The 25,077-nt window shown below is 33.9% G+C and overlaps 3 protein-coding genes across 6 annotated transcripts; all 3 read right to left on the bottom strand.

The window, feature by feature from the left end:
• Positions 1 to 1,820: 1,820 nt before the first annotated feature.
• On the bottom strand, positions 1,821 to 4,844 carry LOC100786682 (uncharacterized). Of its 2 annotated transcripts, XM_003524824.5 has the most exons (3): positions 4,433 to 4,844; positions 3,549 to 3,614; positions 1,821 to 2,419 (listed from the first exon to the last, which is right to left on the bottom strand). In XM_003524824.5, the coding sequence occupies exons 1-3, from the start codon at positions 4,604 to 4,606 to the stop codon at positions 1,919 to 1,921; spliced, it is 741 nt and encodes a 246-aa protein (XP_003524872.2). In that variant the 5' UTR covers positions 4,607 to 4,844; the 3' UTR covers positions 1,821 to 1,918. The 2 variants fall into 2 exon arrangements, with proteins under 2 accessions (XP_003524872.2, XP_014631154.1); XM_014775668.3 differs by lacking the exon at positions 3,549 to 3,614 and having other exon boundaries at positions 4,433 to 4,794.
• A 5,525-nt stretch (positions 4,845 to 10,369) lies between these two features.
• LOC102661360 (uncharacterized) lies at positions 10,370 to 11,617 on the bottom strand. Its single transcript, XM_006580789.1, has one exon. The coding sequence runs from the start codon at positions 11,615 to 11,617 to the stop codon at positions 10,370 to 10,372; it is 1,248 nt and encodes a 415-aa protein (XP_006580852.1).
• A 303-nt stretch (positions 11,618 to 11,920) lies between these two features.
• Positions 11,921 to 23,315, bottom strand: LOC100786167 (putative hydrolase C777.06c). 3 transcript variants are annotated; one of them, XM_006580039.2, is made up of 13 exons: positions 23,179 to 23,290; positions 22,472 to 22,583; positions 22,217 to 22,278; positions 20,939 to 21,217; positions 20,731 to 20,869; positions 20,304 to 20,431; positions 19,744 to 19,891; positions 19,547 to 19,652; positions 18,393 to 18,451; positions 13,151 to 13,186; positions 12,961 to 13,070; positions 12,712 to 12,773; positions 11,921 to 12,386 (listed from the first exon to the last, which is right to left on the bottom strand). In XM_006580039.2, exons 4-12 carry the CDS (start codon positions 21,079 to 21,081, stop codon positions 12,716 to 12,718), a joined length of 927 nt encoding a protein of 308 aa, XP_006580102.1. In that variant the 5' UTR covers positions 21,082 to 21,217; positions 22,217 to 22,278; positions 22,472 to 22,583; positions 23,179 to 23,290; the 3' UTR covers positions 11,921 to 12,386; positions 12,712 to 12,715. The 3 variants fall into 3 exon arrangements, with proteins under 3 accessions (XP_006580102.1, XP_014631153.1, XP_040871424.1); XM_014775667.2 differs by lacking the exon at positions 11,921 to 12,386 and having other exon boundaries at positions 12,388 to 12,773; positions 22,669 to 23,315; XM_041015490.1 differs by lacking the exon at positions 11,921 to 12,386 and having other exon boundaries at positions 12,388 to 12,773; positions 20,939 to 21,232; positions 22,472 to 23,315.
• Positions 23,316 to 25,077: the final 1,762 nt, after the last annotated feature.

Here is a 25,077-nt window from a genome sequence, read left to right as displayed (position 1 = left end):
CGGTTTCTTGATGCATGAGGTGATCTATAGCATGATCGATCCCTATACTTTCTATCCCTTGGTGAGATTGACCTGAATCATAATAAATGTGAGTATAAACACGGTAGATCATCAAAAATGAAATTTTAGCTAATGTAACAACAAACCTGTAATGTCGCCTTTGTCTTGGAGGACAATAGTCTCAATTAGATATCACCCAGAAACTTAAAATATGCTAATTTTAACAAATAAAGTCATTATATATTTTTGTTAATTTATTTATCTCCATATTTATTAATGTATACGCATTCTTATTATATATGTTGCTTATTGAAATTTCATTTCACCTCCTTAATTTCATAAATTCTAATAATAGGTTCGAATGTAGCAACACAACTTTGACTCTTCCAACAAGTCAAAAGGTGCATCTTTATCATCTGATGAAGAAGTTTATGAAATCTCACAAACTCATTTAAGAAAAAAGGCAAATAAAGAAGATGACACAACTCAAAGTCCAAAGCTACAACTAACCAAGTCAAAAGATGCATCTTCATCATCAAAAGAAGAAGAAAGTCCATTAAAGAAAAATGTGGAAAAAAATCTGTCATAAGCAAAAGCTCCAAACTACAAGCATCCAAGAAGTCAAAAGATGCATCATCATCAAATGAAGTTTATTCAATCTCAGAAAGTTCATTAAGGAGAAGGGCGAATAAACAAATTGTTCTAACATCCTCCGATGATGAAGAGTCAATTTTACTTCAAAGTTTAAAAAGAAGCACACAAAAAAAACAAAATTCAACAAAAGGTTGCCAACAAAAGGAAATAAATACAAAAAGTCTATTTAAACAAACAATTTTTAAATTTTTATTAGCATAATTTTTATGTGTTTTAACATTATGGTTAATTATTTTCCTTTCACTATATATATTTCACATTATGTGTTTTAACATTATGTGCTTTATTATGTCAATTTCACTTTATTCTTATATTACTCTTATAATATTTATATATAACACTTACTTTTACCTTCATGTTACTCAGCTTTAGTTGAGTGGTCATAGTCCAATTTTAAAATATTTCCTTATAAATATATGAATAAATACAAATTATCTTAATTTATAAATAATTTTTTTAAACTCATTTAACCGTCAATGATATAAAATATCATTGATAATTATATTTTTAATTTCTATTTATTAATCAAATTATTTATTTAAATATTTTTTAAATTATTTATAAACCCATGCATCGTGCGGGTCTATGTCTAGTTGAAATATAATACTAGGAAAAACTAGTGATAAACAATAAGACAAAACTTAAAAAAGAAAGAAAGAAAATGATAATGCTTTAATTTAATTAATAAACAAACTGCAAAACAAGAAATGCTTTTGTTCCCGCACTTTACACTTAAAGTTGACTTTCCATGGTTGATTTAATCCTCACCCTTGGCCTGACCCCATCCACTATAGAAATTCAGCATTTAGGCTAGCCAAATAGAAAAAATCAAGACATGTAACGAGATTTAGAGTAGAAGATAACAGAAAATGTTAAATGTGACAAATCTGAGTTCATTGTCAGCTTGTGAATTAGATCACATATTTCCAGAAAAAAATAATTCAAATTCTGCTCTCATTCTAGTATCTTATCGCTTGCAAACAGAAGGTTCATTATCCTTTTCTGAAAGAGTTAAATATAGATAAATTTTGGTTTTAGTGCAATTTAAGTTACCAATATGTATATTTACTACTAGACATGTCTCATGTTCTTGGGATAAAATGAGAGATCCAGATTAACCAAAGAAAAAAAAGATTTAATATTCTAGCAAAAGTTAAAGAAAAGGATTAGCAGTTATTTTTGGTTAAGATTTCAATATCTTTCAACTGATTTTACAAAAAAAATATACATCAAAGTACAAATCTTTGCAACACATGTTTGGTTCTCATTGGTGCATAAGTTGTCCTTGTGTGCTCTCTTGTTCATCTTCTAACATCCGATTATGAGAACCATAGGGAAGATTCACCACATTGTCACCACTAACATAAACTACTCGAAAAATATCATACTTCATCTCAGTGGAGAATCGTTCAAGATATGGCATCATCCACTTTCTATGGTCTGAGTTGAGAATCCATGAGTAACAAAATTGTAGGGACTGCCACACATGAATGCATACCACTCTTGGTAAGCATTGGCCTTTCATGCAAAGGCCCGCAGTTATGCCTTCTGTTTTGGGAAAACGAGACCTAAATATTGCTAGGACTGCATAGCACAGGTCATTAAGGTCCTTAGTAGTTGTGATTACTGAGTTCATGGATATTATGTCACCAGTGCTGAACTTTACACTTAAAGATCCATCTCTTGATTCTCCAGCATATGCATCAAGGAAATTGTGTTCAACCAAGACTGCCATTCTAGTTACAGTATTGGTTAGCATTGATTGCTGTAAAGGGAAAATTGCAAAATTGAATAAATAAATAATCAGGGCATAGCATGTTGATGGAGATGCCACATTAACTAGTATATAGACAAAAAATTAGTAAGAGACAATCTCTACTCCACAAGTTAGTTTTTGGAGTTGAGTTATGCTCAAATCTAAATTCTAAGATATGTGATAAACTAATCAGATTACAGAAATTAATCTATGGATGTAGTCTACCCAAGTACTAATATATCTTCATTTTTAAAATAATAATTCTCACGTGAATATTTAACGGTGAAGGTCAATGCACATTGCAATCATGAAACATTGACTTACTCCAGCTACTTTATAAGTTTTAGATATTCTGTCATATCAGGAGAGTAGAAAACTAGAGCTGGCTTCTAACACGAAATGTTAAATTATTTTCTTATGAAGAGGGCTAGTTTTTCTTGGCATGCCTCTTATGCATAGCATAATGTCTATAAAGACCTACCAGTCAAATTCTAGACTTCTTGTCCCACAAATAATATTTATTTAGTTGGAATTTGAAGACATGGGTGTGAATGAGCCTTTGGCGCTTCATGATCTTGCACTAGTAAAACCTTTTCTTCATCTACATTTATTCCAGAATTCTTCCTCATGAAGAGGGTGTGTCCATGTTAGTTAACGGGGGTAATGTGGAATTTCATGTAATAATACTTTCCTAACTACTCTTTGAAAATGTCCAGGTTTGGGAAATCAGTACATAATGTGATTAATATTATCAATTTGTTACAACAGCATAAACCACATAAGGCTTTCTCTCCAGATGTGGGTGTTTGTGTTATAGTTTAGAAGCTGCTAGTCAACAGATCGATTTTGCATAATGCTTTGTGATTCTGCTAGACAGTTGCAGATACAGTTTTTAAGATTACTTGGTGAGCATTGTTTTGTATTTCATTTCTCTTAATAATTCCTTCTTTTATCGAAATACACACACACACATAATTGTGGTTCACATATAATTTTTGTTCACATAAAGGATTCATCAGAATTGTCTTGTTTTGTATATAGATGTCTAAATTTTATTAAGTTGCTGTCCTATTGAAGTACTTCAAAGTCTACTTCAGTGCTTCAAAAAAGAGAACCAATAGTTAGGGATCAAACTTACAAGATTTTCTGTCAGCTTATCTTTTTCTTCACTAGACCGTTTCTGCCATGCTCCATACCATATGATCTGATCACAGGACATGATTTTTTTTAACACAAAGTGCAAAACAGAAAATAGTGAAGCATGATATGCTCAGTGGGGGAAAAAGAACTAGCACTAACACGTACCAACATATGTACCATGTAACAGAGTAATTTACAGTGACACATTTTATTAAAAAAAGGAGAGTAGCCAGCTCATTAATGCACCTGAACTGAATAATCTTTTTTTTTTTTATCAGCCTGAACTGAATAATCTTAATGATCTGAAAAACTCAAGTGGGTTGGTCGTCTTGTTTCCAAGAAAGATTTTCTGCTAAATAATATTAGGAATTAGAATTTGTGTTTCAAATTTTAGGAAAATGCTCACTGTAGATTAGCCACATGATAAATTACTTTAACACATCAACTATGAGTTGATGACATATTTAACCATCACTGATGCTAGACTATCACGGAGGTATGAAACAAAGAAATTCTCATCTACAAAATATTAGAAATATTAGAAAAAGAAATTATGTGGAATAGGAAAAAGAAAGCTAAAAGAAATAATTGATGCTGCATATTTTGTCCTTATGTTGTGTCTACTTTGAAGCCAGTCATATCTAAAAATCATTACTAATTTTGGTGCAATCTTCCAGTTATGGCTATCCCAGTCAAACAATACTTGCATTTCAATTTAACAGAAGAAAAAAGGGGATTTCGTAAGTTTATCAGCAAAATTTCAAGCATATAGAAGGAAAAGAAAGAACATACTCTTGAGAATTGAGATTAGAGATAATTTAAGAGAAAATTTTCAAAACTAAAATGACAATTTAAAATTGGAGAAAGGAAAGAAGAACTTACCATATTTCCATGTATGCTCCTAAATATAGAGCTTTGTACACAACCAAGATTCTGAGTGAGTAAGGAAAACTGTTGCAGTCCATGAACAAGATGGTCGACAATTACTACAGTTGGCTTGAAAACATAGAAGCTTATTTCCAAATCTTTGTTGTTAAAATCCACAGAGCATGTCATCCTTTTCTTTATGACTCTAAATTCTCTTCTGCACTACAAACACTATTTATGTTTTATTGGAAAGGCTAAAAATACTGTTCTGTCTGTGAAATTTGTCAAACACGAGTCGTGAAGCACAACACACGGATTCTCAAATCAATGCCAAGGTTGCTTCCTAGAATTTGTTCCAAATATTAAATTTCGGTGTAGAGCAGTTCAGCTGGCTATTTTGTTTTGCTTTGCCAGAAACGACCAAATATATTTAAATATAAGGTGACTTGGAACTTGGAATTATACATTCACATCTGTTTGACTTATTCAAGATGCTTACTTTATTGTACCAAAACACAGATTTTTACCTCTAACTTGTAGAATTTTTTAAGACTGTTGTCTTTAGTGAGGGTTTAACTTTTATTTAAGGATGGTTTATGAAATAAAAGAATAAAAAAAATTAATTCAAGTTCGAATCTTCACTGCAATTATTTGAATGAATAATTTTATTGCTTAAAGTGATTTGCCTAACTCAAATAAGATTATTTCTTTCTTAGAATATGCACTATTTTTTTTAAATATATTAAACAGAAATTGGTTAGTGTGCATCAATGGTATTCCTCACTTCACTATAAATACTAATTCCTTTTGAGTTAGAGAAATAATTGAAATGAGGACCATCTTTCTCAACAAATAATGTATAGGTTTTATTTTTTACTCTTTAGTAAGTGGTCTATTTATAATTACTAATGCTAAACATATGGCAATATATAATTTATAGATAGTAAAAAATATTTTAAGATACCAACACATTTAAATTATATCTTTCTAATTTTCCACTTGAAAAATGATCCTTTTTAATATCTGAGAAGCTCGAGTCCAGAGGTTAATCAAGTCATAAAATTAATAAATGACCAATAATTTATATTATATGACAAATAATTATTTCGACTCGGTAACTGGTGTTTTTTTTTTTATAATTTTTTTTGTCGTTGAAAATAAAATATTTACTTTTTTTTTTATTTGAACGAGTAAGTACCTTTTGACACGTTCAGGTCTACGTGAACGTCGGGCTATTTTATGTTCATGCTTTAACTATAAACACGTATATGGCAACCATTTAATTAAATGCTAGTGTGGGTCAAATCGAACTTGAATGCGTATTGTCTTTTAGGTTTTGAGTGAGAGCGACACAAGGTCACAAAGAAAAAAATATTTTAATATTTCATTAAAAAAACAAATTTAATATTTCATAAAACTTATTAAATAAAAAATTAAATACATTTAATATTTTAAAAAAATAAAATTACATTTTTGATCCTCCACTTTAGGTTCAATTTCACATTTTATCCCCCGTTAATTTAATTCACGAATTAAGTCCTGCAATGTTGATCCCCTGAAGTCACAATTGGATGTTGACCGTTAGATAGTGACGTTGACGGGTCACGTGTCAACGTCTAATAGACATGTAAAAATAAATATTTGTTAAGTGTTCTTAATCCTAATTAATTATCTTTAATTTATTTTACAAATTATTTTTAAAAAAAAAAAAACGAAAGATGTCGCAACACCTGTTCCACTTCCTCTCTCTCCCTCCTCCCAGAGCCATACTCTCGCGTCACTTACTCTGCCCACCCTGCCACCTGCAGCACCCGCCCCCTCACCATCACCTGCAGCCTCCTCTACAACAACAACCTTTTCAATTGAATAAGGAAAACAAGAACAACAACAAGGGCAATTACAATTACTATGTTTTTCGTGGTGGTGGCGTGTCGGGGAAAATAAGTTTGTTCAATTGGGGTGATCATTCATCTATGGCCGTTGATGCAGTTGAAAATGGATGGTCACGATTTGCTTTCGCAGGGTTTGCGCTGCACCTGGTGGAGGAAGTAATTTTGGAAGAGAATCAGAGGCTGAGATAAGTTGCGAAGTGGTCCAGCTTATCAAGTGATTTTGGAAGCGATTTTTTGTTTTTAATAATTTTTAAAATAAATTAAAGATAATTAATTAGGGTTAGGAACACTTAAAAAATATTTATTTTTACGTGTCTATCAAATGTTGACACGTGATAATCATCAACATCACTGCCTAAAAGTCAACGTCCAATTGTAACATCAAAAGACCAATATTGCATTTTTTTTTATAAAATAAAAGATTAAATTCGTGAATTAAATTACCGAAAGATCAAATACGAAATCAAACCTAAAGTGAAAGATCAAAAATACAATTTTACCTTTTTAAAAACAACAATTTAATATTTTCTTAAATTATTGAAAGGGAGACACAAGCCGAAATCCGAAGACCATCGACAGTATTTAAACGAAGTTCACGAGTTGCTGTTCATTGTAGACTCACACCAGTTCCCCACGTGTAAACATCATGGAGGAGTTAATACTTAATATAATAGGTCACACGCATGCCATCCAAAATCAGTCAACAAGCCTAATACACCACAAATATCTTGACCACTAGATTTTAATATTGATTAAATTAGTTTTTCTATTAATTTATTTTTTAAATTTAATATATTCTTCTAATTTTTAAAATTAATTCAATTTAATATTACAATATAAATTAAATCCAAATGTCAAGAAAATGTGCTTTCTGACAATTTAAAATTAAAATCACCACTAAATAGTTTTAAACTGCCTCAAAACATATATTTTTTAAAACTGTTAATTTAATTTAGATGATGAGAACAAATTAAATTAATTTTAAAAATTAAAAAAATCAAATTAAACCTAAAAAAATTAAAAGATCAAATTAAATCTAAACAATAAATTACAGAAAAAAACTAATTTAACCTTTAATATTTTTAGCTTCATAACTTTTCCACCCACTTCGTTCTTAGACTATGTTTAGACGTTTTACAGAATGGAATGGACGAATGTAATTAACAACTAATTGTCTTTCTCCATCTTGATTAAGAACGGGAAAAAAATTTATACGTAGATCTTCAATATAATTTTCAATAATTTTTATGTTATATTGGAACAAAGAAGCTCTTCACACACACTCACACTATGCACTCACTTACTCTATGTTAGAGAATAAGAGAAGATAAAAGAATTGATTTAGAAAATAGAGGAAACTTAAAATTCTGAATTAAAACTTTGGCACTCTCATTCCTCTCATTCATGATCATTAATATTTTTATACACACTGTATATGTAACTACAACAACCTTCATAACTGTCAAACTAACTAACTCCTAACTGCTAACTAACTAACTGAATTACAGCATACATCAACATCCCTCCTTAATTCAGATTTGTCAAGGATGTCACTCCTAACTTGTCTCTCAATTCCTTGAACTTGATAGACTTCAATGGCTTAGTTAGTATGTCTGCAACTTGATCTTCAGACCTGCAAAACTCCAATTCAAGCTTCTCCTTACTCACTTGATCACGCAGGAAATGAAACTTGGTTTCAATATGTTTACTCCTGCCATGTGCCACAGGATGCTTAGCTAAATCAATTGCTGATTTGTTATCCATCAACAACCTCATAGGACTACAATTTCTCCAGTTTAGTTCTTCCATTAAAGCTTCCAGCCATAGAGCTTGACAGGCTGCCATAGCAGCAACAATATATTCTGCTTCACATGTTGACAAAGCAACTACACTCCGCTTCTTTGAGCACCAAGAGATTGGTGATGTTCCAAATTTGAAAACATACCCAGCAATGCTTTTCCTATCATCCTTATCACCACACCAATCTGAATCACTATAACCAAACACTTCTCCTTCTATATTCTTCTGACTGTAAGGATATAAAATGCCAAGATCCAATGTTCCTTTCACATACCTCAGAATCCTCTTTGTTGTCAGGAAGTGAGGTGTCTTTGGTTTCTCCATAAACCTGCTTATTATCAAAAACTCACCAGAATTTGTGTTTCTGACATAGACTCCATGCTCAGTAGTGCACTTGGTGAAATTCTGCTGGACTAGGAAGCTATCAATTTTCATATTCCAGGCTCTAGGAGCTTGCTTGAGGCCATATAGTGCCTTATTCAACTTGTAGACTTTATCCTCTTGTCTTGCAACTACATAACCATGTGATTGAGTTATGTAGACTTCTTCTTCAAGTGGCCCATTCAAAAATACTGACTTCACATCTAGTTGATATAGAGACTAATTTCTGTTGCAAGCAGCTGCCACAATGAGCCTAACAACTGGAGCGAAAACCTCATTGTAATCCAAGCCATGTTTTTGTAGAAATCCCCTTGCTACTAATCTTGCCTTATACTTGGACACATCTCCATTAGGCTTTACTTTAGTCTTATAGACCCACTTCACATCAATTGGTCTTTTTCCTTGAGGCAAATGGACTAACTCTCAAGTCTGATTCTTCTCAATTGATCTCAATTCTTCTTCCATAACTGCTTTCCAATGTGAACTTTGTGAGGCTTCATCATGACTCATTGGTTCTGATTCAACAAGTAGAGCAAAGTGCACAAAATCCCCTTCTGCAGTGATTGCTGTATCAGGATACAATTCATACTCTCTGAGTGTTTGTGGTACTTGTCTCTCTCTTTGTGACCTTCTGAGTTGCTCTCCACATGATGGTACATCCTTTTGACTTTGTTTGTCTTCAAGATTCACAATCACCTTTCTTTCACCATTGTCAACAACATTTATTTCCCAATTCCAGCCCTTTGTTTCATCTATCAAGACATCTCTGCTAATCACAACCTTCCTCATTCTAGGATCATACAGCTTTTAAGCACCAGTTGGATGATATCCAATGAGTATCATTGGTTCAGCCTTGTCATCAAGTTTCTTTCTGTTCTGCTCAGGCACATGCCTAAAACACATTGAACCAAATATTCTGAAATGACTCACACTAGGCTTTTTTTCTGACCATGCTTCTTCAGGTGTGTATCCCTGCAATCTCTTAGCGGGACACCTGTTCAGAATATACACAGCAATAGAAGTTGCCTCTCCCAAAAAATAATGAGGCATTCCCTTCCCTTTCATCATGCTTCTGACCATGTTCAAAATGATTCTGTTTCTTCTCTCAGCAACACCATTATGCTTAGGTGTATAGGGAGATGCCACTTCATGAATTATCCCCTCTTCATCACAAAATACTTTGATTACCTTATCACTTTGCTTTTCACTCAACAACTTAAACTTCTTTAAAATGTTAAACACTTCACTTTTCTGCTTAATGAAATAGATCCACATTTTTCTAGTAAATTCATCAATGAATGACACAAAGTAATTATTACCTCCTAGGGATTTCACTTCAAAAGGACCACACACATCAGAATAGATCACTTCAAACTTTCTTTTGGATTTAATTGGAATTTCTGACTTGAAAGAATTCCTTGGTTGCTTTGACACACAACACTCAACACATAATTGTTTTGGTATCTCAATTTGGGGAAGACCATGAACCATTTTCTTACTTTTCAATTCACTTAAACTCCTGAAATTTAGATGACCAAACCTGTGATGTCACATTCTGCAATCTGAATTCCAATCTTGAATGTTCTGTTTCTTGACAAAGAGGCCTTTAGGATCAGTCTCCTCTTGTTGTCAAATATCTTCATTTGACGTCCTCCATCTTGGTTGCTTTGACACACAACACTCAACACATAATTGTTTTGGTATCTCAATTTGGGGAAGACCATGAACCATTTTCTTACTTTTCAATTCACTTAAACTCCTGAAATTTAGATGACCAAACCTGTGATGTCACATTCTGCAATCTGAATTCCAATCTTGAATGTTCTGTTTCTTGACAAAGAGGCCTTTAGGATCAGTCTCCTCTTGCTGTCAAATATCTTCATTTGACGTCCTCCATCTGCATTGAATAACCCTTTTCTAGCAATTGTCCAAAACTCAGCAAATTATTCTTCATATTGGGAATATATAGCACATCATTGATAAATGAGTGTTGTCCATCCTTCCTCTGAATCATCACCTTTCCAATGCCTTCTGTAGTTACAGAGTTGTTATCTGCAAACTTGATCTTGCTCTTCACCTTCATGTGATTGGAATAGCCTGTGTCTAGATACCACATATTAACATTGTCTTCTTCTGAGTTTGTTGTTGCCATTAGTAACACTTTATCAGAGTCAGAATCCTCATCTTGTGCCAATTGAGCCTCATTTGCATTTCTTGGAACCCTTTTATTTCTGCATTCATCTGCAAAATATCCCCATTTCTGACAGTTGTAACACTGAATCCCTTTCTTGTTGAATTTCTTCTTACCCACTTTGTGATTCCCTCCATCTTTCTTGTCTGTTTCTTCATTCTGGTTATGATTTCCAGAACTGCTGTAGCCCTCACTTGACCCCTTCCACTTATTGTTCTTCCACTTTCCCTTTCCCTTTCCCTTCTTATTCTTGCCACCATCATAGTTGTTCCCTTTGGTTGTTTGGGCTTGCATGGCTTGCTCAACTGATCTTTGTGAATTTCTTTCATTGAGCCTCATCTCTTGAGCTTCAAGTATTCCTTGCAGTTCTTCTTCAATCTTCATTTCTTCAAGATTCTGGCCTTGCTCAATTGCCACCACTATATGATCAAATCTTGGTGTCAAGGTTCTCAATACCTTGTCAATGATCCCCAAGTTTGATTGCTTGTCACCATAAACATTCATTTGATTTGTAATTGCCAAGACTCGAGAAAAGAACTCACCAATGTTTTCTTGATCACTCATTTGTAGAAGTTCATACTGCCTTCTCAAGGTCTGCAACTTCACCTTCTTGAGTTTGCTATCCCCTGCATAGGATTTCTCTAGAGTATCCCATGCCTTCTTTGTAGTATCAGCAGATCTAATTTTCTGAAAATTATCTACATCTACACATTGATGAATAATGAACAACGCCTTTGCATCTCTTTTCATCAAATCACGGTGAGCCACCTTCTCTGCATCAGTTGGGTTCCTGTCAAGTTCTTGAACCCCTTCTTGCACCACTTCTGTCACATCTTGAAATCGAAAGATTACCTTCATCTGAGCACACCAATCATCATAGTTCTTGCCTTTGAGAACAGGCATGGATGCTGGAAAATTTCCATTCGAGGAAGTCATCTCAATTTTAGTATCCAAGGATCTTGAATCTCTGCTCTGGATACCAGTTGTTGGAACAAAGAAGCTCTTCACACACACTCACACTATGCACTCACTCACTTTATGTTAGAGAATAAGAGAAAATGAAAGAATTGATTTAGAAAATAGAAGAAATTCCTCTCATTCATGATCACTAATATTTTTATACACACTGCATATGTAACTACAACAACCTTCATAGCTGTCAAACTAACTAACTCCTAACTACTAACTAACTGAATTACAGCATACATCAACATGTTATACTATATAACAAAATTATAGTGTGAAATAATAATTGAAAAAATTTTAATGAAATCAAAATCATTCTTCCTCGTTACACTTATTATGGCGAATAAAAATGCGGAGTTTGGCAAATAGTTATCCACACATTACCTTCACATGACATTAGAAAAATTAACAATGAAATGGAAATACCTCCCCAACTAGATTGGAGTTTTTTCCTTTCTCCTCAACTATATTGAATTGCTGTCTAATTTGTTTTCAGCATCGGGGTTGTAGATTACTTCTTCGTATAGAACTTCAAAATATTTAATTAGAAAAATAGGGAATCCATCACAACAGGAAATCATCCTTTCTCTTATATAGGACTAAAAATGTCTTAATTTTTGGGTAAAAATATCGATTCATCAGATTGTTGTAGGATCAAATGATAATCTTCAAAAATTATTTCAGTGTTCTCCAACCTTACCAAGATCAACAGTATGGTAATATTCTCACACTCATTACCCTGCAAGAACACGAGAATCAATTTTTCATTGAAATACAAACATGATCCACAGGAAAAGGTATTGGGGGAGGAGACAAAGTATTACATGTCTATGGCCAAGTATAACTTAAGGTGACCTTGTTTAAGGAGATCAGGAAAATTGTTTGAAGAAAAAGAAAACAAAAACAAAAGCTAACAGTATTCAGAAATGTGATAATTTAGGAAGTGCACCCTCGAAGAAGGGTGAGACCTCAAACGCAAATGCATTCTACTGACCATAGTGAAGAGTTCATAGTCTGTATGTGCTACTTTTGATGAGACTCATATTCAGGTCCATGAGTATTACCTTACTATAAGTTTATGGGCACTCTCAATCCATCGTGTGCAAGCTGCACCAATAGTCCTTCCCTAAGCACAATTATAGAAAGATTAAACTCTGTAATTTGCTAGAATCCATAACATATCACTGAGTTCAAACAACAAAGGTAAATACTTGAACAACATTCACATAGTGTACCTTCTGGAATAAAAATATTACTTATTATATTTTTAGCAGTTATGTTTTTACTATTTTGAAAAATGGAAAAAAGGGTACCTTCTGGACCAGTCCATTAAAAACTCATTGTCCTTGTGGTGATCAAACTCGTGAGTCATTCCAATCAATAGGGTTTGCTTTGGACATAACCTCTTCACAGTTTCAAGAGCCTGTAAAATTACAACCAATGAGATTTTACTATCAGGGACATAGCAAGTCTGAACATAATTTTGTAAAAAGCAGAACTAACCTGTGGAAGACAAAAGTGAACATTATGCGATCCAGTCTGTAGTAACACAAAGAGGAATATCAAGAACACTACCATCTTTGAGAAAATAGAGAAATAAGAAAACTAAAAAATGGAATTGAGAAAAATGTATTAGAACAGGCAAGATGCAGAGTAATCAATCAAATATGAACCTTAAAAAATGTCAAAATGAAGTCAACCTGATGCTTTTGAGAAAATTACATAAAAAAGAAGAACTGACTAAGAACCACTGTCAGTGACTGCCAGCAGGCAATATTCTATGCTAGGAGAGAGTTAGAGGAACTGATAAATTGATAACCAGACTGAATGAAATAATACAACATAGTGGAGTCACTTTTAAAAAAAAAAATCCATCTAAGATATTTCTACGTGAGTGCAAGTGCATTCATGTCCTTTACACATGAGGATATCTGTTACGGAAGTGAAGAAGAACAAGCAAGAACAGCAGCAACAGATGCAGCAGAAATCTATATCATACATAGAGTTTTGCAGAATGGTTAAAGAGAGAAAGATGAGGAACAACACACAAGTTTACGTGGTTCACCCTTGATCAAGGCTACATCCACGGGAGGGAAACAAAAAGCTTTTTATTACTGATGCAATATACAAGTGGAAGCTATTAAAATACAGGACATCCTTGCCTTATATAAGCAGAGAACAAAAACAAAAAATAACAGAATTAACTGCCATATGGATTTTAGTCACAACCCAACAATCCACCACCTTGAACTAACATCCATATAAAACACAAACTGCACCGTCCAAGCATACATGACTTAACCCCAACAATCAACATCGAGCAAGCTTAAACAGTGATCAAACTTGCTCTTTGGAACTGGCTTTGTGAACATATTAGCAGGATTATGCAGAGTGCTGATCTTATGAACCTTAATTCTTCTTTCTGACTGAATGAAGTGATATCTAACATCTATATGCTTGGTTCTATCATGATGAACCTGATCTTTGGCCAAGCATATAGCACTAAGGCTATCACAGTAGATGTTAGCATATTCTTGATTAATTCTGAGATCATTTATCAGACCTCTCAGCCAAATTCCTTCCTTTGCAGCTTCAGTAAGAGCCATGTATTCAGCCTCAGTAGTTGAGAGGGCAACAGAAGGTTGAAGTGTTGTCTTCCAACTCACCAAGCAGCCACCAAGGGTGTAAGCATACCCTGTTAGGGACCTTTTCTTGACAAGATCAGCAGCAAAATCAGCATCAGAATAGCCAGTGTGACAACAATCTGAGTTAGATCCATAGATCAACCCTACATCTGCAGTCCCTTTAAGATATCTGAAAATTCTCTTCATAGCCTTCCAATGTTCCTTCTGAGGTTGGCTTAAGAACCTACTAACCATGCTAACAACATAAGCAAGGTCAGGTCTGGTGCAGACCATAACATACATGAGGCTGCCAACAACACTTGAGTATGGAACCTTTGACATATAGTCCTGATCAGCCTGAGCTTGAACCTTTATCATAGCAGACAACTTCTCTTTTTCTGAAAGGAGAGTGCTGATAGGTTTAGAATCAGTCATTCCAAACCTCACAAGTATCTTCTGAATGCAGTCCTTTTGAGACAAAAATAACCTTTTCTGAGTTCTGTCCCTATAGATCTCCATTTTTAAGATTTTCTTTGTAGCCCCTAGATCTTTCATATCAAATTCACCACTCAGGAGGATCTTCAGATTTTGTATATCACACATGCATTTTGTTGCAATAAGCATGTCATCTACATAGAGTAGAAGATAGATCATTGATCCATCCTCCACCTTGTTGTGATAAACACAACAGTCATAGAGACTTCTCTTGAATCCTTGGCTGGTGATAAAGCTATCAAACCTCATGTACCATTGTCTTGGAGATTGTTTCAATCCATACAAGGATCTCTGCAGTTGACAAACATACCTTTCTTTTCCTTGAACTTCAAACCCTTCAGGCTGTTTCATTAAAATATTTTCTTCCAATCTTCCATGGAGAAAAGCAGTCTTGACATCAAGTTGTTCAAGTTCCAAATCTTGGTTTGCTACTATAACAAGCAAAACCCTGATGGATGTATGTCTGACCATAGGTGAAAAGATTTCGTTGAAATCTACTCTTTCTTTCTGGCTGAATCCCTTGACAACTAACTTAGTCTTGTATCTTATCCCTTTCTTTTCTGAAAGACCAAGTTTCCTCTTGAATATCCACTTGCAACCTACCACATGTCTTTCTTTAGGTAGTTCAACAAGTTTTCAGGTTTGATTCTTAGATAGAGATTCCATTTCCTCTTTCATAGCTAACAACCAATTTTCAGCTTCAGGATGATTGATAACTTCTTTGTAGGTGGCAGGTTCATTTGAATCTATTTCTTCAGCTGCATGTAATGCATAGGCAGTCATGTCATCAAAACCATATCTCTCAGGAGGCTTAATGACCCTCTTAGGTCTCTGACTGATTCCAGGATTGAACTGTGCAGGCTCGGGTTCAACATTCTGATGAGCCTTATTTGCACTGGAATCTTTTGATTGCTCACCTTCTTGAAGAACAGGAGATGTATCTGTATAACCCCCTTTTTCTGAGTCTTTGGTTGTAGATTTTACATCCTTTTCTTGAGGAGACTGGCAGCTCTGTGTTCCAGCAATTGGAACCTTAATTTTTGGATGTACAGATGTGATTCATCAAAAATTACATCTCTACTGAGAAGAACTTTCCTTTCAGAGGGTGACAAGATCCTGTAACCTTTCACCCCATCACCATAACCCATGAACAAACCCTTTCTTGATCTAGGTACCAGCTTTCCTTCATTGACATGATAATAGGCATTGCAGCCAAATACTCTTAGATTTGAGTAGTTTGTTGTTTTGCCATTCTAGATTTCAATAGGAGTTTTAAGTCCTATAGCAGTAAAGGGTGTTCTATTGATCAGAAAACAAGTTGCATTGATAACTTCTCCTCAAAAACTTTTGTTGAGACTAACATTAGACAATAGGCATCTTGTTCTTTCCAGAAGTGTTCTATTCATTCGTTCAACAACTCCATTTTGTTGAGGAGTGTTCCTAACAATAAGTTGTCTAGCAATCCCTTCATCTCTGTAGAATTTGTTAAATTTTGTTGAGCAAAACTCCAAGCCATTATCAGTTCTGAGTCTTTTAACTTTCCTTTCAGTTTGTTTTTCAATCAGTGCCTTCCATTCTTTGAAGCATTTGAAAGCTTGACTCTTCTGACTCATGATGTAGATCCATGTCATCCTTGAGTAGTCATCAATTATGGATAGAAAATACCTTCCACCACCTATTGAAGGTACTCTTGCAGGCCCCCAACAGTCAGCATAAATGTAATCAAGAGTTCCTTTGGTGGTGTGAATTGCTTTAGGAAATTTAATTCTATGTTGCTTGCCGAAAACACAGTGCTCACAGAATTTAAGTTCATCCAGTTTCTGATTTCCCAACAGCTGTTGTTTTTGAAGTATCATCATACCTTTCTCACTCATGTGCCACAATTGAGTTAAGTCAGGTATGCTCTTATTGGATTTTGATGCAACAGCTACTAGGCCATCATCCATACATGTTGTACCTTGAAGTATATAGAGATTACCCCTCTTTATACCCTTCATCACCATTGTAGAGCCTTTTTGAATTTTCATGACCCCATTTTCAGTGTTGCATTTGAACCCCTTTCCATCCATAACATGTCTAACTTCAGTGAGTGTTCGGATAATTCCCTCATGCATCTTGATTTTTATTGCGCCAATTCCAACTGTCTTGCATGAGACATCATTTCCCATGAAGACATTTCCACCCAATTTCTCTTCATAGGTATCAAACCAGGTTTTGTTAGGACACATATGAAAGGAACAACCAGAGTCTAATATCCACCGATTTTCAAAATGTTGGTGATGATTAGCAACTGAGAGAACAAGCTCATTTTCAGATGTGGAACCTTCCTTGGCAACAGCAGCAGATGATTTGCCCCTTTTCTTAGGACAATCTTTCTTCCAGTGACCTGGCTCCTTGCAGTAGTTACAAATGTCCTTTGGATTGACTTGAGTTTTCTTTTTTCCTTTAAACACCTTTTTCTTGATGTTCTTGTTAGAGTTAGAGACCACAAGACCAGATCCATTTGATTCTTCAAAATTTCCAGGTACTTTAGATCGAAGTTCCCTTGAGTATAAGCCGGATTTCACCTCCTTCATGGTGACACATTCCTTACCAACACTAAGAGAATTTACAAAACTCTCATATGATGGTGGTAGAGAGGCTAACAAAATCATGGCAGCATCTTCATCCCTTATCTTAACATCTATATCTCTTAATTCCATCAAAATAGAATTCAATTCATCAAGATGATCCTTAAGAGATGTACCTTCTTTCATGTGTAAACCAAATAGACGCCTCTTCAAGAAGAGCTTGTTGTAGATTGACTTGGTCATATATAGCTTTTCCAACTTGAGTCATAAGCCACTTGCAGTTTCTTCATTAGCAGCTTCATATAAAACTTCATCAAACAAAGAAAGCAAGATTAGTGAGTGAGCCTTTTCTTCTTGTTCCGTGAGTTCTTCAGTCTTTGAAGCATATGCCTTTTATTTTGAATCAGAAGTCACTGGTTTCTTCACAGATGTAGAAGCAACAGGAGCCCAAACACATTGTTCCTTCAACAGAGCACGCATCTTGATGCGCCACAGATTGAAATTGTTCTTTCCATTGAATTTCTCAATCCTGATTGTGTTTGACATGATTTCTTGAGTGTTCTTGATCACAGTGAAGCAGCGAAAGAACCAGAAACAAGACTCCCACAGCTTGATCTTCGTATTCAGACGAGAATCTTAAATTCCCTTGATCACAACTTGAGCTCTTGATACCATTTTGTTATGGAAGTGAAGAAGAACAAGCAAGAACAGCAGCAACAGATGCAGCAAAAAACTATGTCATACACAGAGTTTTGCAGCAAGGTGAAAGAGAGAAAGATGAGGAACAACACACAGTTTTATGTGGTTCACCCTTGATCAAGGCTACATCCACGGGAGGGAAACAAAAAGTTTTTTATTACTGATGCAATATACAAGTGGAAGCTATTAAAATACAGGGCATCCTTGCCTTTATATAAGTAAAGGACAAAAACAAAAAATAACAAAATTAACTATCATATGGATTTTAGTCACAACCCAACAATATCTTTATTCACTTAGTGGCATACCCCACACAGAGACTGAGTGACCAACAACAGTTGAAAATGAAGCACTGACCTTTTTCAGTGTATCCAATATAAGAAGATCCAACTGTCCAGCCCCACTTTTTGAAATGACTGTAGAAAATAGGACATTTTGCCTGTCAGAAATGCTTCAAAAACTTCTCATTATGCAAACTGCCTTCCTATTGTTTCAATGAGGAAGACAAGGCAACATATTCAAGGTATTCAGCAGTTCAATGGCTTTGTTTATGGTTAAGTAAATAGTGCTTACTACTTTGTCTTGATGGCATAACATCCGTGAGACATTGAGGTTACTTTTTCAGGTCTGAAAACTAAATTTTAGTTGATATTTGTCAAGTTGAATAAATCAATATCAAAATACTTTCTTTACAGTTTACATGAGTAACTTGTTTGCTATTTTCTTATAACCTTGTGGTTAATATCACACTTTCCCTCTTAACTTACTAGTTGGTAGTCACTAGCATGAGATGAGAGATAATTGAAAAACAAAGGCCTCCTAATTGTGACTCTCTTACTTACCACTTGACATAAAAGAGATGGTTAACACATTAGCATTGGGTACAAAAGGTAGAAGTAGTTGGCAATGGTCTTAACTCTTATATAGAGAACATTAAGTTCCACAATGAAGGATAGCTGAAGCCTCCTCATAAAAGAATTGCAGGGTAATACTCATCATAAGAAATTTGGAATCTTTATATTAGGACATAAGTATAGTTGCTTGTGCCATAAACTATGCAGTTATATCACTCTTTTATTTACAAAAAAGACATGACAATGTGACATGTTGCACACAACATCAAAAGACAGTTAGAAAAGTTTTAAATTCTCATTTCAAACTAATTAACTAAGACATATACTTATCTTATTGCACATGAATAACTTTAAAGTTTGGTTAAAGAGAAGCAAAGAAGAAATGAATTTTTCTGTTTTTATAGAAAAGTGAGAGGAAAGAAAATGCTATTGTATCAAATAACTTATATACCCTTATTAGAATATAAAGGAAAAGAAATGTATATTACTGGGTATAATTGTAATCTCATAACACCATCTCCCCCCCGCCCCCCAAAAAAAGAAAAACGAACCATACTCTTTTTGCCAAATTCTCTCCAACCAAAGGAAGTTTATGAGAGTTACCACCGATGAAGTAACACAAATGTTTAAGTAGGAAGAAATGACTTCAAAACTCACCATACTCTGTACTAGCTGGAATCCGTGAAACATCAGATATATAAGCCACCCTATCTTTCTCACCAAAAAGGAAACCCAAACAGATATAATCCTCTCCATGCATTACCTACATCCAGAAATGTAGCGTTTAATTCCTTATAATGTGTAAAAGGGGTATTGCATTCCTACCATCAATGACAAGGTTTGCAGTGATTAACTGGCAAAGGAATAAATTTTAAGCCTGATGCAGAAAATGGCAGATTACAATCATCAGCAATTATGTTCCAGCAACACTGAGCTACCCTTCGTATTTCTTGCCCTTCTTTGTGTTTTTTCTGAACCAAATAAGGAAACACCTTTTCCATGCTGTTGCAAATGTGTAAACAAGAAATCAACTATCTTAAGCAAAATGGATCAATAAAATCAAGTGAAAGGGGAATAAAGCTGACATAAGATTTGCACTGTAATCAGAAATATTTTTCTAAGCATACACCCAAATTTGATGGTTGGAATGTAGGTCAATAGAGTAACTTTTAACTTACTGACCAAAAAGTGATACAATTTTTAGCTTATTAGTATTAACAAATTTTGCATCAATTCACTTCTATATAGCAAAAGCTCTGTTTATCAATGCTTCCGTAGAGCTCTTACTTTAACAAAGAAAAGCAAAATATAATTACACAACACCTATGCTCCCACTTGGGTGCCAATTTTCCCACTAACCTAGGATATTTGAGCAGCTGGCATCAAAGAAAAAGTGAAAGTTACTAGAGTTTACCTATCCATTGAATGCCGAGTTAAGTAAATGGGGGTGGGATCAATATCATTAGTGGGACTAAACGGCTGCACAGCTCGTATATCATCCAATCCAAGGACTGCATCAGCATGTTCATGAGTCAAAAGAATCTGCAATTCAAACAAGAACAAAATAACTTAATACACCAGGTAAACTATTACCAAATCAAGCTCCATCTGCAACAAAACAAGGCACCTGAACACATACAAAGTTTCACTCTTATCTAATCTAAGTTTTGAAAATCTTTGACCAAAAGAATAAAATAATAAAGAAGGAGATATAAGATTGGTTGGTTAGGTGGTTAAGAAAGAAGAGAAGGAAGGAAAGGTGGCGAATTCGATCTTTCTTGCCAACAAAAAAAAATAAATAAATAAAGAAAGAAAGAAGGGAAGGTGAGTGGGTGACTGACAGAATCTATTCTTGGAATGTGATGGAAAACAAACCACCTAAGTACAGTCTCCCTGAAGGTCTTGCCAGCGTCGATCAATATATATTTGTGAGTGGCGTCGCTTTGAGAGTAATAATCGATTAACAGAGAGGTATTGCACCTGCAAAGTTAAGTCCATAATTCAGAAACTAATTTGTAAGAATGGAGGAATGAGAAATCTGAAGGGAACCTGTAGTTAGGGTTTAGGTGAGGTGGGAGGGAGAGAGATTGAGTGCAGACGAGACATGGAGGATCTGAAGGGTCGATGAGGCACCTCATGGAGGGAACCGTTCCCGAAACTCCCGTTCCCAGAAATATCAATGCCGACTCCATAGCCACAACACTAACGGAAAATGAAAGAAAAATGTTTCCAAGAAGACTCGCTTTCCTCACTCAATTCTCATCCGCTTCTTATCTTTCTTGTTTTCTCATCATTATTTTTTATGAAAGATAATTCTGTTCCAGTTTTCTGCGATCGTACAATCTGTTATTAAGACAGTATATATCTAACATTTAAATTTAAACTCGACATTTTTTTCTCGTGTCACACACTAGCTGATATTTTCAGCTATGACATAGAAAATTGAAAAGGAGAATTGTAATAAATAAATAATTTATATAAAATTAATTTTAATATTAATTAAAAATGATTTTTTTTTATTTTCTTCTTCTTCTTATTATTATCTAAATATAAAATTATTTTTAAACATAAATAAATTATTGTTTCAGAAATTAAAAAATGACAAAACATATTGTTTTCCTCTTACCTCATGCCAATTTAAGGGGAGGGAGGAAGTATTTTTTGACGAATCTCACAAAAATGACTCACTTCTAAGTAGCAGTAGTCATTGAGATTTAAAAAAAATGTTAAATAAATTATAAAAATTGAAATTTGTTAGTCATATTAGTTCTGTTAGTAAGTTATACATGTCACATGCTAGAATGACAATAATTTTAATTTTAAGAATTTATTTGATATTTTCTTGATTTCAAGGACTATTATAATTTGTAACAACACTTAATAGTTTTAGGAATTAAAATGTAGTTTTTTCAATTTTTTTACTTCAAAAACTTTTCCTGCCTTAAACTTGCATATCATCTTCAGTCACTAAATTTTACTCTAAAAACAAAAAATAGCTCCCTTTATTATTGTTTTTTTTTTTCCAAACAAAATGTAGAAACTTGGTATTTTTACTATTTGATTGAAGGTACTGATCAGTCCACAATTTATCAATGCAAACTTTACAACGAAAAAGTGTTCATAGACACCCAATATGTCATTATATACTTAGTGAGAAAGAGAAAAAATATAGGTATCATAAATATTTTAATGTGACATGATGAAAGAGATAGAGAGAAATTATGAATGTTGATTATGTGTTTAAAAAGTGTGAGTGTCTATGTATCATTACTAAGACATGTGTTACTTTTGATGGAAAAAAGGGAGATTCATGTCCACAAGTATTACCTTACTATAAGTTTATGGGAACTCTCAAACCATCGTGAGCAAGCTGCACTGATAGTCCTTCCCTAAGCACAATTATAGAAGAATAAAGTCTGTAATATTCTAAAATTCATAATATAAGACTGAGTACAAACTACAAAGGTAGTAAATAGTTTAACAACCTTCACATAGTACTGTTAATACTGGTGTCGTGAATCAAATATACCTATGGCATTTTTAGCAGTTAAAGTTGACTTCCTTGAAAAATGGGAAGTGTACCTTTTGGACCACTCCATTAAAAACTCATTGTCCTTGTGGTGATCAAACTTGTGATTCATTCCAATCAATAGGGTTTGCTTTGGAGATGACCTCTTTAATTAGTTTCGAGAGTCTGGGAAATTACAAATAATGATATTTCACCATCAGGGACATAAATAGATAGTGTAAACATCATTTTGAAAAATGCGGAACTAAACCTGTGGAACACAAAAGTGAACGTTAGGTGATCCAGTCTGTAGTAACGTAAAGACGAATATCAAGAAGTAAACAACTATCTTTTGAGAAAATAAGATAAGTATAAAATAGAATTGACAAATATGTATCATAAAAGGCAAGACTGAGGATGATCAACAAAATAAGGTGAAGCTTTACAATCATGGTTACAACAATGATGATGCATCTTGCAAAAAACAAGTGTAGAGAAAATCAAACAGAATTGTTTGTTGATGATTGAGAGAACAACAGGAATAACAAGCACAATTGTTCATTCAGAAATTGATGAAAACAAGTTTCAACTTCAACTTCAAAAGCTGATAAAAGCAATGAATTATTGGGGAGAAAACATTGTTTCCAAATCATTCCGCTACAAATAATCGACTTGAATTTATTCTGACATGCCTTTTTTGCTAAATCTATCTTTATCCAACTTAAAGAACAATAACAGGATACTAAAGTTTAATTGTTACATCCAATAAATTTTATCTTACTACACAAAATTAGCAATAGAGGAAAATAGGAGTAGAGATGTGTTTAGCAATCGTATTATTGGCCTTCCACGATAAAGTTTGTTGAGATCTCACATTGACTTGAGATATCACTAATGTAGTCTTTATGTAGGGTTGAGTTAGGTTTTAAGACTAAATTTTAAGATGGCATTTGAATTTATTGTAGATTTGTTATTAGGGCACTCATATTTGTCTATGCTGTCAATGTCTATTCCTTAGTGTGAGCAGGTATTGTTATTGAGCCACTCACATTTGTCCTCACTCTATATGTCTCATCTTGGGCGAGAAAAGGTATGTCCAGATCTTACATCAATTAAAAATATGACCCGTGTAATCCTTTCTTATAAGACTTGGACAGTTCTCACCTTACAAACTGATTTTGTGGAATTTAATTAAGCTCTAAACACAAATTCTAAAATAGTTATCTTACTTGTGAATTTTGTTTCTCTTATATTAAAAAATCAATGGGAAACTTACTATAGGAGACAAGACGCTTAAGTCATTCTGTAAAACAATTGATAAAAGAATGAATCATATCAAGCCATACAAATGAAGATCTGACCAAGAACCACTTTAAGTGACTGCTAGTAGATTATTCTACGCTAGGAGTTCAGAAATTGAAAGGACCAGACTGAAAGAAATAATGCAACATAGTGAAGTCACTTTATTAAAAAATTTCTGAGATACTTCTACACGTGAGTACAAGTGGCAAGTGCATTCTTATCCTTTGCAATTCAGTGGCAGAAGTCACACATTCACCTGGAATACAATATTCACACTCCACACCCCACACCCCACACATCCACTGACAACAATTGAAAATGGAAGCACTTAACTTTTCCAACGCATCCAATATAAGAAGATCCAACTGTCCAGCCCCACTTCTTGAAATGACTGTAGAAAATTTTGCTGTTAGATGTTAAAAAGCACACTTCTGATAGGGTTTTATGATTATGCATTAATGCTTCAAAACGTCTCATTATGCAAGTTACATTCCTATTGTTTCAATGAGGAAGACAAGGCTACAAATTCAAGCTATTCAACAACTATGGCTTTGTTTACAATTAAGTAAATAATGCTTACTTACTGCTTCTTCATGATATAACATCCACGAGAAGAATTGAATTAATTTTTTAGGTCTGAATACTAAATTCTGGATGATCTTTGATGAGTTGCATAAATCAATATTAATGATATCATGATAAGATAACAGGAGATAATAAAATCTGTGTGAAATTATGTGCAATTATTATATTATCCCCTATTATTAGTCTGTGATCAAACAAATCAATTTGTTTTTAATCTAGACGTAATTAAGAGTTTTATTTGGAGAATTAATCTGTATAACTCAATCTTAAAAGATTTTGTTGTAACTCTCTTATATATATTTATGCCTTAGCAAAACATGAAATACTTAATAAAATTATTCTATCATAAAATCCTTTAAATATTGAAATAATTTTTTTACATGAGTAATTTGTTAGTTATTTTCTTATATCCTTGTGGTTAATATCACACCTTCCCTCTTAACTTACTAGTCAATAGTCAGTTGTCACTAGCATGAGATGGGAGATAGTTTGAAAACAAAATCTGCTCAATTGTGACTCTCTTACTTATCACTTGACTGAAAAGAAATGGATAACATTGGGTATAGTAGGTTGAACTATTGAAGTAGTTCGCTATGCTCTTAAATTTAGAGAACATTATGTTCCACAATGAAGGAAAGCCAAAGCCTCCTCTTCAAAGAGTAGCAGGGTAATACTCATCATGGGTAGTTTGGAAAGGTATTACCTAATTGCCTTTACATGACTTAAATTATAATACCTTAATATTTTCTCTGACTATTATAGTCGTTTGTGGCATAAACTATGCAGTTATGTC

This window comes from Glycine max, chromosome 5 (assembly GCF_000004515.6).
Source record: "Glycine max cultivar Williams 82 chromosome 5, Glycine_max_v4.0, whole genome shotgun sequence".
NCBI lineage: Eukaryota > Viridiplantae > Streptophyta > Magnoliopsida > Fabales > Fabaceae > Glycine > Glycine max.
Note: the sequence above shows the minus strand (reverse complement) of the source record. Positions and strands in the feature narration are given on the sequence as shown.